We start from the raw sequence: 14,454 nt of genomic DNA, 5'->3' as shown, positions 1-14,454 counted from the left end.
TTGGTTTGACCAAAAAGTTGACCAGCTATAAATACAGGCACAAAATTTTTAAGTAATAATTAAGTCTACTGAAACGCTATCACAAAATATTTCTTATCTGTGCTCATAAAAACCGCGACGTTCTACGCATTAATCGTCGTCACTTTTTGGAAACAAATTAATTGATTAATAGCTTTAATTTATTAATTATTTTTTAGAGATTATTATTTAGCTATGTAATAAAAATCTAGAATAGTGAAACGAAAAAATTTAATTAAATAAACGACAGAAAATGTTCATTACGTTCCATTTCACCCAAAACTAATCAACTTACGCTTCGTTTGTCATTAATCTAGCACAACAACGCGCTAAAATCCGCGAATATCTTGATTTAATTCATAATTTACAGTTAAAATACGTGAACTGAGTGCAAAATGAGTGGCCCCAACGGCATGTTGTACGGTGGAGACGAGATCGGCGCTTTAGTGTTCGATCCAGGGCACCACAGCTTGCGAGTAGGTTATGCTCAGGAAGATACTCCGAAAGCCGATATTCCTGCTGTGGTTGGTGTAGGACCGGCTACTCATATTCCGGAGAGCGAGGAGAAAGTCCCCGATGGCAATGTCACACAGAGCGGTAAGTATTTTCCGCAATAAAACATTAGTCATCATTATACTAGTTGCAATCATACTGTGGTGCTTTTTCTGTAGTGCATTATAAATTACTAACACAAAAAACCGGCCAAGTGCTTGTCGGACTCGCGCACGAAGGTTTCCATACCATTACGCAAAAGCGACAAAAGAATCACGTTTGTTGTATGGGAGCCCCACTTAAATATTTATTTTATTCTGTTTTTAGTATTTGTTGTTATAGCGGCAACAGAAAACATCATCTGTGAAAATTTCAACTGTCTAGCTATCACGGTTCATAAGATACAGCCTGGTGATAGACAGACAGACAGAGGTCTTAGTAATAGGGTCCCATTTTTACCCTTTGGTTATGGAACCCTAAAAACTATGTCCTTTTTTGGGCCTCAAATTATCTCCACACCAAATTTCATCTAACAGGTACCAGACAGGCCATTCCATAGTTTCAAAAATGAATGATAAAATACGGACCCTTATTGATATTGACATAGTCCAATCTTATTGAAAACTTTGTTTTAGGAACCAAAGCTGGTGGTGAGCTCCGCCACTACATTGACGTCACGGAGCTCCACGTGCCCCGACCGGGCATGGAGGTGCAGTCATACATGAAGGACGGACAGGTCGACAACTGGGATCTGTTTGAGAAGATGCTCGACTATTGCTATGCTAAGGTAAACCTGAATTTGCCCCTTTACCTGTTAACCAGATGTAAAAAAAATCAAGAGTATTAACCTCCGAACAATGCATGCCTCTTCATAAAGAAGAGATGCTTTCCAGATAGATTTTCATACATTGACTGCCAGTTGTTGTCTCTATTGCACGCGCATAATTTTGGCTCATAATAAACAGTTTTAGCAATTGACTGCCCGCCAAGCCTTATGCCACATCAAATGTGTTTAATGGTATTTTAAACAATTTGTATTTGTTTATTTTTTTGTTTAGGTTATCCGCTCCCCATCCGAGCACCACCCAGCACTGTTCACGGAAGCAGTGTGGACCACCCGACCAGCCCGTGAAAAGCTGGCAGAACTGCTCTTTGAGAAGTACCAGGCACCAGCTTTCTTCTTAGTGAAGAATGCTGTGCTCTGCGCATTCGCTAATGGGAAATCCACGGCGCTGGTGGTAGATGCTGGGGCTAGCCAAACTTCGGCTGTGCCGGTTGTAGATGGGTAAGTAATCATTTACCTGCATATTTCAACCTCTGGAGCTACAAACCCCATTAGTGCAGGCATTGGCAAACTTACAAGTGCAAGTAAGTTGTTGACGATCATAATATAAATTCATATCCGCTTATTTTTTCACATAAAGCAATTTTCATCACCTTAATACAAACTGCTAAGGAATGGAATTCACCACGTCTATATTCCTTGATAATTACGATTTAGATGTCTTTAAACCACGAATGAATAGGGAATAATAGAACCAGTGAAATTCTACCCATACTGTCACCTGGCCAAATAGGTGTAGTAAATAAAAATGTTAAGGTGTCTCACATAAGGATAAGGCGTATCCTTCGTTGGCTATAAATAAACCCATTGTATGTATGTTTGTTAGACTTATATTGACCGGGATATAAACCACCGTGAATCATTCAGAATACAGAATACAGAACTTTATTGGTAAAAGCAAATTTTACAGGTCACATTTTACATTTATATAAAAAAAAAATATGCACATTCAAAACTCTAATTGTATGTTTGTTGCAGCTACGCCCTTGTAAACGCAGCCGTCCGGTCGCCTATTGGAGGAGATCATCTTGCAGCTCAAGCGAAGCACCTACTCAGCACTATGCACGTACAGATGCTGCCAGTATACAGCATACAGGTATACAAAGTACACATTTTGTAACTGTGACTTTTTTACCAAGCAAAGATTACAAAGTGTATTTCTGATAAATCCCAAAGAAACCGTGGACCATTGATAGTAAAATCGCGTTGGAGCATTACTTTTTCAGACATATCTAAAGTCACTCATTATTTACAGAGTAAAGAAGTGATCAGAGAACGCGAGCGGGCCAGATATACCTTGAAAACCCTACCAGCTGGCCTCACACACTCGTGGCAGCAGTACATGCTGAAACGGCAGTATGAAGACTTCTGTCATTGCATCGCTCAGGTACATACAATATTACGGTAGACAAGTGGTCAGAGAGCGGGCGAGATACACCTTAAAGACCTTACCTCACACACTCATGGCAGCAGTACATGCTCAAACTAGGGACTGCAATCCCGCATGAAGAATTGAATCTCGGTAATCAGCGTAATTGTCAGTCTCAGTCCCGCTGGATCCCGGTATTTGCGGGATCCCGCAAATTAGTATACAATTTTACGAACCGGTACTAAATTTGAAGGTTTAAAACAAAATTTTGTAATGGTACATTGTGTATTAAGGGTGGTAAACAAGAATTTACGAACGAGTAAATTATAGGCTTAATAACACGAGTTTGTATCACCCGTGGCACACAAATTCCGGCGAAATTCTCATCGATGTCCTTACCCCCTTTCTCAACACATGCATCTAGGCTCCGTGAAGAATTTTCGCTATTAAGAGCGCGCCCGCGCACGTGTTACTCGTAGTAACACGTAAGAACATAGTTGCTCCTGAATCACGCATATCCCGCGGGATCCCGCTTAATTTACGAGCGGGATTAATCCCGCAAATTGCACGAGGGATCCTAGTTTATTATGTTTTTAGTATTTGTTGTTATAGCGGCAACAGAAATACATCATCTGTGAAATTTTCAACTGTCTAGTCACAGTCAGACAGTGGAGTCTTAGTAATAGGGTCCCGTTTTTACCCTTCGGGTACGGAACCCTAAAAATGTAGTGTTTGACTCGGCAGCAATGTTTGTGATGATCTCTATGGTCATATTTTGCTTGCTGCGTTTAGGGTTCCATGCCCAAAGGGTCAAAACTGGACACTATTACTAAGACTCCACTCCTCCGTCCGTCCCGCCACTGTCGCGTCACTGTCCGTTTGTCTGTCTGTCTGACAGTAAAAAATTTCACAGATGATGTATTTCTGTTGCCGCTATAACAACAAATACTAAAAAGTACAGAACCCTCGGTGGGCGAGTACGACTAGCACTTGTCCGGTTTTTTATCTATAACTTGTAACAGGTGTCAGAATCAGCATATGACGAGCGGGTAGCGAGTACGATTCCCGGTGTGCACTACGAGTTCCCCGGCGGCTACCATCAAGACTTCGGCGTCGAGAGATTCAAGATGGCGGAATGCCTGTTCGAGCAGAGTCTGGGAGCGCCACATTTAGGTAAGTTCTAACTTTTTGACCGTCAAACACGTTAAAAGACTCGCGGTTGCAGCTAGGGTGACCAGATCTGATTTCCGGTTTTACGGGACAATTTTATGACAATACGGGATTCGAGGTTCAAATACGGGACAGACCGTTTTTGTATTAAAAATCAACATTCTTTTTTTTATTACTAAAATTTGTCAAAATCAATTAAATAACCTACGCCCCCGCCGTCTCCCCTCTCTCTTCACTTATACGCTATGACTATCTGTTGTTTTGGGTTCCTATGTTTTAATGGACTGTATAAGTTATAGTTGGTGGTTCACTTTCTTCATCATTTATTGATGCATACGGAGAGAAAGAGAAAAAGCACAGATTATCCAAAAAGTTACAAACAATGCGTGGTCCGCACGCGTACCACAGACAGTATTACTAATTTCAGTCTTAACGTTGGCAATGCTGTCAGCACTATCACACGCACTCACTCTCACCCACGTCATTAGATCGAATATGCGTTCGCGTGGTGTTCACCGCTGTGTGCGAGGAAATAAATATTGTTCGAATTGGTATTTTTATCATTAAATGCCATTGAATCATAAAATTACGGGACAATGTACTGTCCCGTATTGGTTTCGCCAAAGTACGGGACAATGAAAAATTCGTGCCTGAAATACGCCTTAAAATGGTACAGTACAGTACGAACGAAAGCACGAAGTTCCCGCAACTGACGAAACCATCATCGTCACATCACTAATCTCATCAAAGGGATAGCACATTGCATTTTCAAGTTGACGAAAAGGGACGGACATACTTCGCCTCTGCTTATTGGCCAGTATAAAATGAACCCCGCGGACAAAAAACAATTTTCAACGAAATAATTTATTTGACTTTCCTGTCCATCTGTTTTGTAATTAGCTTTGGCTTAGATGACTTGCCACACCATTTTACGCTGCAATATCCCATGATTTCCCAATAAATTCAATAGTTTACTATTAATTTTCTTAGACACGTACACACTGCCACAGAATAAATAATAGTACTACCGTACAGAAAGGAAACTTCCTACAAAACCGAAGTTTGACAGCGGTTCATGGTCGAATCATGCTGTCCCTTTCGGCTATTTAGGGTTGTAAAAATTCAGGTCATTATCTTATCTGTGGTCGTGCAGCGGCGCGCGTGCAATATTATACTCAATACTCAATCATTTATTACACACATAGAGTAACTGATACTAGAGCGTTACTGTCATAGTAAATTTTGTAACCCCAGTAAATTCACTGCCATCTGTCGACACACTTTAAAACTAAAAATGAAGATTTATAAAAATACGATAGAATGTATTTAAATATAGATAAATGATTTTTTTTATTTGCATTTATAATTTTTATGATTTTGACCCATATTCTTTCACTGATATGCGTTAAAATTGTTAAATAACAAACGAAACCGTCAACGCCATTTATATGACTGTAGGCCAAAACTAGTAGCGCCCTCTGAACGAGAATCAAATTTTCTTGATTTTCGAGGCACGTTTTTTCCTTAGACTGTATCCATCTATTACGGAGTTATATTTATCTTTGTTGCACATAATGGGTACACGGATGGAATATAAATATAGTTATTGATCACTTTCATAATAATAAAATAAATCTAGGTTTTCACTTAATTCTAGGTATTACTTACAATTATATAAGATAAGACCTTGACCAGACGGGTGGTGACCGCGAGTCTTCCTATAAGCTCAGTCTGGTGGTTGGTCTGTGTGATGGGGCCACGGTCATGCGATACTGTGAATTTCACGACACTAATTATTTCACGAAATTACTTTCGCATTTATCGAAACTACTTTTGTGAAACTGATTTCAATATGCATGACACTACAGTAATACCCTACCCCGCTTTACGCGAGGGCGTAGTTCCGCAAAAAATCGCTTTAAGTGAAATTCGCGTATACCGGGGTTAGGGGTCATCCATTAATTACATCACACGTTTAGGGGTCAAGAAAATGTGACATGTTGTGACAAGGGGGTGGGGGGAGTCACAAACTTTGTGACGTCACTAAAATATTTAAATTATTTATTTTATTTATTATTTTTTATTTATTTTATTCACTGTACAGTTGAATAACAAGTTTTTGGAACGATAATCGTTTTTAATTGTTTAATTTTCTTTTCTAATCTGTTTTGGATTTTGGATAAAATATTAATAATACTTAATTCGATTTGCCGACTTCATTGAAAAAATGTGACCAAGTGTGACAAGGGGTGGGGTGAGGTATTAAAAAAACCTCGAAATTCGTGTGACGTAATTAATGGAACGTAGAAAAAGGTGCGAAGTTCAAATTTTCTATGGGAAAATTCGAACTACATTTTATAGATTTGCCCCCTTCTTCAATTGGCGGAAATGGCTGATATACATAAGCAATCCGCGTAATGCGATACCTTTTAGCGCGAAATTTGAAATTCGTGTTAACGGAGCCGTGTAAAACGGGGTATCACTGTAATTTCGTTATGTAAATCTCGTTATAAGTTGAAATTATTTATTTTTCATTTTTAATGCTCTGAAAGTGGGTCATTGTTGTTCTAAAGGGAGTACAAAAAATGATACGTTTATGCACTAGAGCATTTTACGTTTAAAGTACGATTTTTTGAATGTTTTTACGATAAGCAATTGAAATTTGGGTTTAAATGGATTTCCATTCTGATATTTGACTCCTCGTTTTATAAATAACGATACTCTTGCCTGATTGCTAATTGAAAGTACCCTCAAGAAATACTATAAAAAATTATACTGACATGTTTTAAAAAAAACATGCATTTTACTTTCCTCGTATTCGAAATGAAAAGTAGAGTGTATAACTCGGGTAAAAGGCATCATTTCACCCTCAGACTATTGGCGCTCTCACTGCGTTCAAGCGCCAAACTACCTCGGCCGGAATGGGTGCCTTTCATCCCTTGGTTAACAATCTACTATTGTCAACAAGTTTTGGGAACAAATCACATTATTTTATTAAATATTCAAAGACGCCTAGTCTTACTAAGATGGCATATACTCGAGAAATTCGGACGGGCACCGCCGTGGCGGGGTGGCCTAGGGGTTCATGGCGTTAGCCGCGATAGCTAAAGACGCCGGTTCGAATCCGGCCTTCACCACTGTTTCTTTAATATATGACATCTATTACAGTTTTTAATCTACCATTGTCGTTATGTATTAGCGTGTGCGGCGGCGGCGGCGTGCGACGCGGACGCGCGGCCGGCGCTGTGGGGCGCCGTGGTGGCGTGCGGAGGGGGCGCCAACACGCCCGGCTGGCTGGAGCGGCTCGCCAAGGGTAAGATATACTTTAAAAAACCGGCCAAATGCGTGCGTTGTATGGGAGCCCGACTTAAATATTTATTTTATTCTGTTTTTAATACTTGTTGTTACAGCGGCAACAGAAATACGTCATCTGTGAAAATTTCAACTGTGATAACAGTTCATGAGATACAGCCTGGTGACAGACGGACAGACAGACAGCGGAGTTTTAGTAATAGGCTCCCGTTTCCCCAAAGGGTAAAAACGGGAACCTATTACTAAAACTCCGCTGTCTGTCTGTCCTTTGGGTACGGAACCCTAAAAATCAAAACCATTTTCGGTTACAGATGTAGTTAAGGTGACGTCACAAAGTTTCTGACTCCCCTCTTCCCCTTGTCACAACATGTCACATTTACTTGACCCCCTCCCGCCCCCTAAACGTGTGACGTGATTAATGGATGACCCCCAATATAATCTGTTTGCAGCATAGACCTAGCAGAACATACGCAATGCGACAAAATTAAAAACACGTTTTAACATTCCTGACAAATACCAAAAACAACCTACGTAATTTGGTCGGGTTCATTGTTACCCACTATAAAAACTGTGGGCAACAAAAGACGTCTACGTCACTTAGGACTTTTTAGAAGTAGGCAGAAAGGAAAAGTGATACTATGACAAGGACAAACAATAATAGCGCTTTCTCTGCTACTCCTATGTTCGGTCAAATGGGGGAGGGGCCATTTCTGTAAAGCGTTACACTATCAACCTTCATACTATTTCTGGCACTTAACATTCTAAATTCCCTTTTCAAATTTAAATCCTTCTTGGAATTCCTTTCGCAGGCTCAGATTTCTCAGTTCAATACAAAACTTCAATCAGTAAACATCTATTTCCTACATTGTATTCAAAGTTTAATATTTTATATGGTGATGTGGTCTATAGCAAATCCATGATGAACATAAGTGCAATGTGTATTGTGCACGAGCTATTGCAACCAGCGCACCTCTTAGTCTACCTAAATTCGAAAGGCACATTAATAGGGATGATGACACATGTTGAATTTTATAACAAATCTAGTAACATAGATAGCAAATGAGCAATTTATCACAATAATGTAGATTGTAGATATTAAAATAATATATGGAAATAATACAAAAATACAGGACTTGAAAGTTTCAAAATGTAAGTAATTTTTTAACTTCCAAAAAGGAAAAAAGTAAGGGTACCATTCGATTCCTTACATTTTATCCAAAAAAAATATTGTACAGTAATTATATACATAAACGCAATATTTCACCGACAAAAACGCAATTTTCTTATTTTGTCCATACATTCAAAATAGGCTCTCAGTGAACTTGACGTCACGTTCACTTATCGTTTTGTTAGAACCGTTTCGCGAGTGAAGTAAGACTGTCAGACTTTGACTATCATTTCTGACTTTTGTATTGCTTTAATGCAACGGGTCCCATATATATACATTTGATCCTAAAAATAAACCTGATCGATTGATACCATTAATAAAAATTTGTCATCTAGCCTATTGTAAGTTTTATAATAATTAAGTAATTTAAGAAGTCTTTTATCTGTTAGCGCATCAAACGGCTAACCCACGGCGGTTGCCTGTATTGTTGCAGGTGCTTTTTATTTTGATTAATAAATACCCATCGTCGTCCTGGTTCACGACACTGTTGAGTGGGGCTCTACCACCTACCTACCCCCTCACAATTTCCTCTCTAACGGGGTTGGCAACTGTCAAAGGTTTGCAGAGATGGCGCCATCATAGCTTGCCCCTTTTTTCTATGAGATTTGGCTTAAGGGGCTGGCATCCAGGGCATTAAAAAAAACAAAGATTTGACACAATTCTAGGGATTGACAGGGCAAGCTATGCTGGCGCCCTCTGGTAATTATTCCGGCCGGCCAACCCCATTGTACCTCTGGTTTGCAGAGCTGGCTGCGCGCGCGCCGTCCGCGCACCGGCTCAAGTCGCACGCCGCGCCCTCGCCCACCGAGCGACGCTTCGCCGCATGGATCGGTGAGGACAACCGTTCGCCGCTAGGGGGCGCCGCTGAGCGTTTTCTAAAATAAATATTGAAAACCTGATTCTCACAGGTCCTGGTGTTTTTGAGTTCTTTCAACCACTAGCATATTCGGTCCTAATGATAAAAAACAGTCCAAAAAATTTGCATGAAAATTGTACATTCCACTACGCGATTTCTGAAGAATATACGCATACAAGTGAGAAAAAAAATCACACTAAAACGTGACGTAATGGAATGGACATTTTGGGACATCTTTTAATGGCAGGATGGAGAATGCTGTCGATTCTGAGTAGAATGAGCCCAAGAATGTCCAGATTTAAAAGAATCAGGTTATCAATATTTCAATATATGTGGTATTTGGGGCATTTTCTATGACGGACCTTATTGTCGATGGCGCTTACGCCGCACAGCATCGCGCGGCATTGTATTTATATCGGAACATCGTTTATAATGCCGTTAGCGCCATCGACAATAAGGTCCCTTTTAATAGAAAATGCCCCATATTGGAATAGAGTATTTCTCTTATTTCGTTCGATTTCAAAACATATTAAATTAAACCATATTCTCTTTAAATTGATATTGATTTCAAATTAAGGTGTAGTAGGCTATATCACAACATGAGTCGTCTCAAATGACACTGAACAAAGATAATTAAGTAGTACTCCCAATGAGGGCTAACGCGTATGAATTCGCCGCTAGGGGCGCTAGTGTAGATGCTGGTCTTTTCCATAGTTCGAAATGTCTCTTGTCACTTCAATGACTGACAGCTGTTCGTTAGTCTTTTGGACCACCATCAACAGAGGCGCCAGGACTTCCGGTTCGAGCGCCATCTTGATAGTTAGCATCGTGATTAATTACTTTGTTTTTTGCTTATTAATATTGTTTAAAGTGTAATATCGATAGCTTATTATACAGTAAACTAATGTGGTAGTGTGCAGTGAATGGAGAATTAATTTTGAAGCGCGTTTAACCACCATCTTGGAGTCAACGGCCGGTAGTCCACGTGCTTCTTGTAAAGTCTAGCTATCGATTTACAAGAGCTAACAAATCACCGTACACTGTCTTGTACAACCGTACAATTTTTGTCGTTTGTAAACCTCTCAATACCTTGATACTGGCGAAATAGTCCCACTGGGCTGAAGCCATAATTTTAAAAGAAGAAGAAGAACAGAGGTGCCAACTGGTGAGCAAAAAAACGATAGCCCTCATTTAAAACGGTTTACATTACATTGAAGTAATTAATACTACGGGTAGAACCGTAGGCTTTACGAAAGTATAATTAAATGTGACATCCTCAATCAAATGTTACCACATTGTCGCTTACCATAAGGACGAAATTTGCTTATGTCTTTATACAAATAACCTGTCAGTGTCCTTATGGCAAGCGACAATGTGGTACCTTCTACATGAAAACGACACAAATACACAACTTTGGGAACGAATCAGATTATTTTATTAAATATTTTGATGTGATTTTTAATTAGTCACACTAAATAAATTAAAACTGTAATAGATGTCATATATTAAAGAAAAATTGACGAAGCCCTCCAGTGGTGAAGGCCCGATTCGAACCGGCGTCTAGCTATCGCGGCTAACGCCATGAACCCCTAGGCCACCTCGCCACGGCGGTACCCGTCACAATTTCTCGACTAAATGCCATCTTAGTAAGACTAGGCGTCTTTGACCAACTCTAAGGGCAAGCAGTCCTACCCTTCAGTCCCACCACCGGAGGGCTTCGTCACTTTTTCTTTAATATATGGCATCTATTACAATTTATGACACAAATGTGCCATTTTCAACCAAAAGGGTCATTGTCGCTTGTCAGTAAGGCGCTATTTCCATATAGCTCCAATTAGAAATCAACCTTATCAACAAGCGACAAGGTGGTACCTTTTGGTTGAAAACGTCACAAATACACATTTTTTTCTCACAGGCGGGTCCATCCTGGCGTCAATCGGCTCCTTCCAACAGATGTGGATATCGTCACAGGAATACGACGAGGGCGGGAAAGGACAGCTCGAGAGGAAATGCCCTTAGAAACCGTGCCACAGTCTCTTCATGTAGGTTAAAATCATAGAGAAATAAGTAAACAGAGTGCTAACTCTATACATCAGCTTCCTTACCAAATAAAATGAATAAAACCGATCAAGTGCGAGTCGGACTCGCACACCGAGGGTTCCGTACTTTTTAATATTTGTTGTTATAGCGGCAACAGAAATACATCATCTGTGAAAATTTCAACTGTCTAGCTATCACGGTTCATGAGATACAGCCTGGTGACAGACAGACAGCGAAGTCTTAGTAATAGGGTCCCGTTTTTACCCTTTAGGTACGGAACACTAAAAATATCACTTATTTCAAGTAACTACGGACTCATATTTTACGCGGCCAATTTTTTTTTTCACAGTCGACATCTAGCTTCAAGTTGCGGATTTATCAGTACTGTTACTTGACAACAGATGTCGCGACGAACGATAAGTCTAATGCTCAACAATTTTCAGCTAATATTATAACCAGATTAACCGGAACTCTACTTTTAACTCCATCTGCTTGTAATATTAGTTGTAAATTGTTGTTGCACTTTTCTTCAGTCGCGGCACACGTGGCATCTAGTGTCAAGTAGCGGTACTGATAAATCCGCTACTTTTGGTATGAAACTGGTGTATGGAGTTAGAACTCTATGGTTAGAATAAAGCTCGATTATAATTAGTATTAAAATTAAATAAGGCAGTGGCCAGACGGGATAATTTTGCGCAAAATCTGATTAAGTTGACAATTTAATCAGGACAAAAATGAAAATGGCTCGTTGATCCCACTTGATATTTATTGCAAATCGCATGCGATTATCGAAGACGTTTTGGACAGGTCAGATTATGACCGATCAAATAGAGGTGCGAACGCAGAAATGCCAATTTTCGACGTTACTTAGTAACGGCACCAATCATGGAACATTTAAGAGAAAATTTGGAGTAATTTTTCTTTTTCACCGACACCTGCAAATTGTCTACCGCTTTATTCGTTAAAAGTTGAATGTCCTATTTGTCCTTTTTTCATGTTTTTAATTATAGACACTGCAATAGGGGATATTACTGCAATGTTCTGCCACCAGAGTGCAGCACTAGCCTTTTTAGTAAACCATAGAGTAATTTATACATACTGTACCTTTAACAAGTTTTCAGAGATAATAAAATATGACATTGATGCATCAAGGCGGTTTGTTTACAGAGGGCCTACCGGGAAACGCGAATCCGAAATTTCGCTATCTGCCTCTTTATCGCTCGAATATGCAAGAGTGACAGAGATGTTATATAACTAAATTTCTTGTTTCGCGATAGACCCTCAGATTGTGGTAGTGGCGCCCCCTGCGCAGAGGTTCGCGTAATATTCTCTATTGATTTCAATATTATAAACCAATTAAAACTATGTGTTTTTGCTCCAGTCATGGGATATGTATATGGCACCATTAAAGTTAAAACTAACAAAATCAATGAAAAATAAAACTTAAGCATCTCTATGGCTCTTGTTTATGGCATAATGTTGCCAGTGTTTAAAAACAAACGATAAATACTTATTTTTCAGGATTTGTCTATACCATCACATTACTGGTGCCAGTCCCATTATAGGGGTTATTCGCGGTTTGGGGACATTTTTTAGGGTTCCGTACCGTCCGTCCGTCTGTCTGTCACCAGGCTGTATCTCATCAACCGTGATAGCTAGACAGTTGAAATTTTCACAGATGATGAATTTCTGTTGCCGCTATAACAACAAATACTAAAATGTACGGAACCCTCGGTAGGAGAGTCCGACTCGCACTTGGCCGGTTTTTATCACTCGAATGTCGCCATAAATTTAAAATTAGTGATTGAATTGTAGGCGCTTGATGAGATTGACGCCAATTTCATTTCTGATCAAATTGTCAGTTTCATTGAATCGTCTGCACGCCCACTAAGAGAAAAACGGGCGCAGACTTTGCGATTGTGACTATTTTATGTATGTAAATATTTAGATTAAATAAAATAGCTGTCTAAAAATGTATGAGGTGTATTATTTTATTTATCGTATGGCAATACACACACTTCTTAAATTAAACTTACAGCTTGGCAAAAAAGAGTAGAAATGGAACTAATTTTTTTATTATGGCAACATTTACTGTTTTCATACAAAAGAGACGTCAAAGTGACTCAATAGTTGCCATATGTAAGACGTTTTACATAGACAGTGGCGCCCCTAGTATTTTCTACTCTTTTTTGCCAAGCTGTAACATCAAAATTTACAATTCCGCAGATACAAACTCGCGGTGTATTGAGATTGCTGAACTGGTATTCAATATTATAGAATAAAAGTATTAGACATGTACCATATACATAATCTCATAAAATCCTTATCAGGAAATGTCACTTTAAGTCGTGTATAATTTTTGAATATTATGTCAATTTATGTCAGAGAAAAACTGTTTTTTTCTATAGTATAAATTTTCTCAAATGATTTTTACGCCTAAGACCCTAATGTTTAAAAAATCCATTGGCACGCGCTCAGACACAATGGCCGACCGCTCCCACAAAAGATCGCTTTTGTTTAACAGATTATAGTAGCTTAGGCGTAAAAATCATTAGTGAAAATTCATACTATAGTGTAATATTAAACAAAAACCAACAAAGAAACAGTACATGCATTTTGCAAAATAAAAACTTAAGATGTTTTAATTGTAAAAAATACGCGTTTACTTGGTTACATTTTCTAAGGAGAATTTTTTATAATGAAAGGTTCTAGATGTTGAAGTAGAAATGCAATTTTATTGAATGAATGTGTATTGATTTATGACTGAAATAAAGTTTTTAACCAATTCTTTACTAGTTTTCAGTACGATACAAAACTTCAAGGGGCCCACTGATTATCAGTCCGCCGGACGATATCAGCCTGTCAGAACAAAAATTTGACAGTTCCGAACAACTGACAGTCAGTGGCGGACTGATAGTCAGTGGGCCCCTTTAAACACTGTTATACAGGCCCATTCGAATGTACACTGACATTAGAATGATATTTGAATCGCATTATTTAATTATCGTGCGTCTCTCCCGCGCCATAGAGCATTTAGTAACTGGAGACGCCTTGTCTGTCATTTTCTGTACAAAACAGTCTGCCGATTTTTGCGGGGGAGGGGCACGTCAAATGTATGGCTACTTGTACGTAACGTGCAAATAGCCATGTCAGATAAACGTGTCCATACAAAAGTATGCACATTT

At 39.2% G+C, this 14,454-nt stretch overlaps 1 protein-coding gene across 1 annotated transcript; it reads left to right on the top strand.

Moving 5' to 3' along the window:
• The first annotated feature begins 297 nt into the window (after nt 1-297).
• On the top strand, nt 298-14,010 carry LOC134752651 (actin-like protein 6A). Its single transcript, XM_063688321.1, has 9 exons — nt 298-615; nt 1,146-1,297; nt 1,569-1,795; nt 2,333-2,450; nt 2,610-2,741; nt 3,746-3,896; nt 7,093-7,206; nt 9,118-9,204; nt 11,145-14,010. Exons 1-9 carry the CDS (start codon nt 414-416, stop codon nt 11,246-11,248), a joined length of 1,287 nt encoding a protein of 428 aa, XP_063544391.1. The 5' UTR covers nt 298-413; the 3' UTR covers nt 11,249-14,010.
• Nucleotides 14,011-14,454: the final 444 nt, after the last annotated feature.

Source organism: Cydia strobilella, chromosome 25 (assembly GCF_947568885.1).
Source record: "Cydia strobilella chromosome 25, ilCydStro3.1, whole genome shotgun sequence".
NCBI lineage: Eukaryota > Metazoa > Arthropoda > Insecta > Lepidoptera > Tortricidae > Cydia > Cydia strobilella.
This window is presented reverse-complemented; position numbering and strand designations above follow the sequence as displayed.

Coding starts and splice junctions, on each gene's coding strand:
- LOC134752651 (XM_063688321.1), top strand. CDS start 414: ATGAGTGGCCCCAACGGCATGTTGTACGGTGGAGACGAGATCGGCGCT. Junction 1,298..1,568: donor TCGACTATTGCTATGCTAAG/GTAAACCTGAAT, acceptor TTTTTTGTTTAG/GTTATCCGCTCCCCATCCGA. Junction 3,897..7,092: donor TCTGGGAGCGCCACATTTAG/GTAAGTTCTAAC, acceptor GTTATGTATTAG/CGTGTGCGGCGGCGGCGGCG.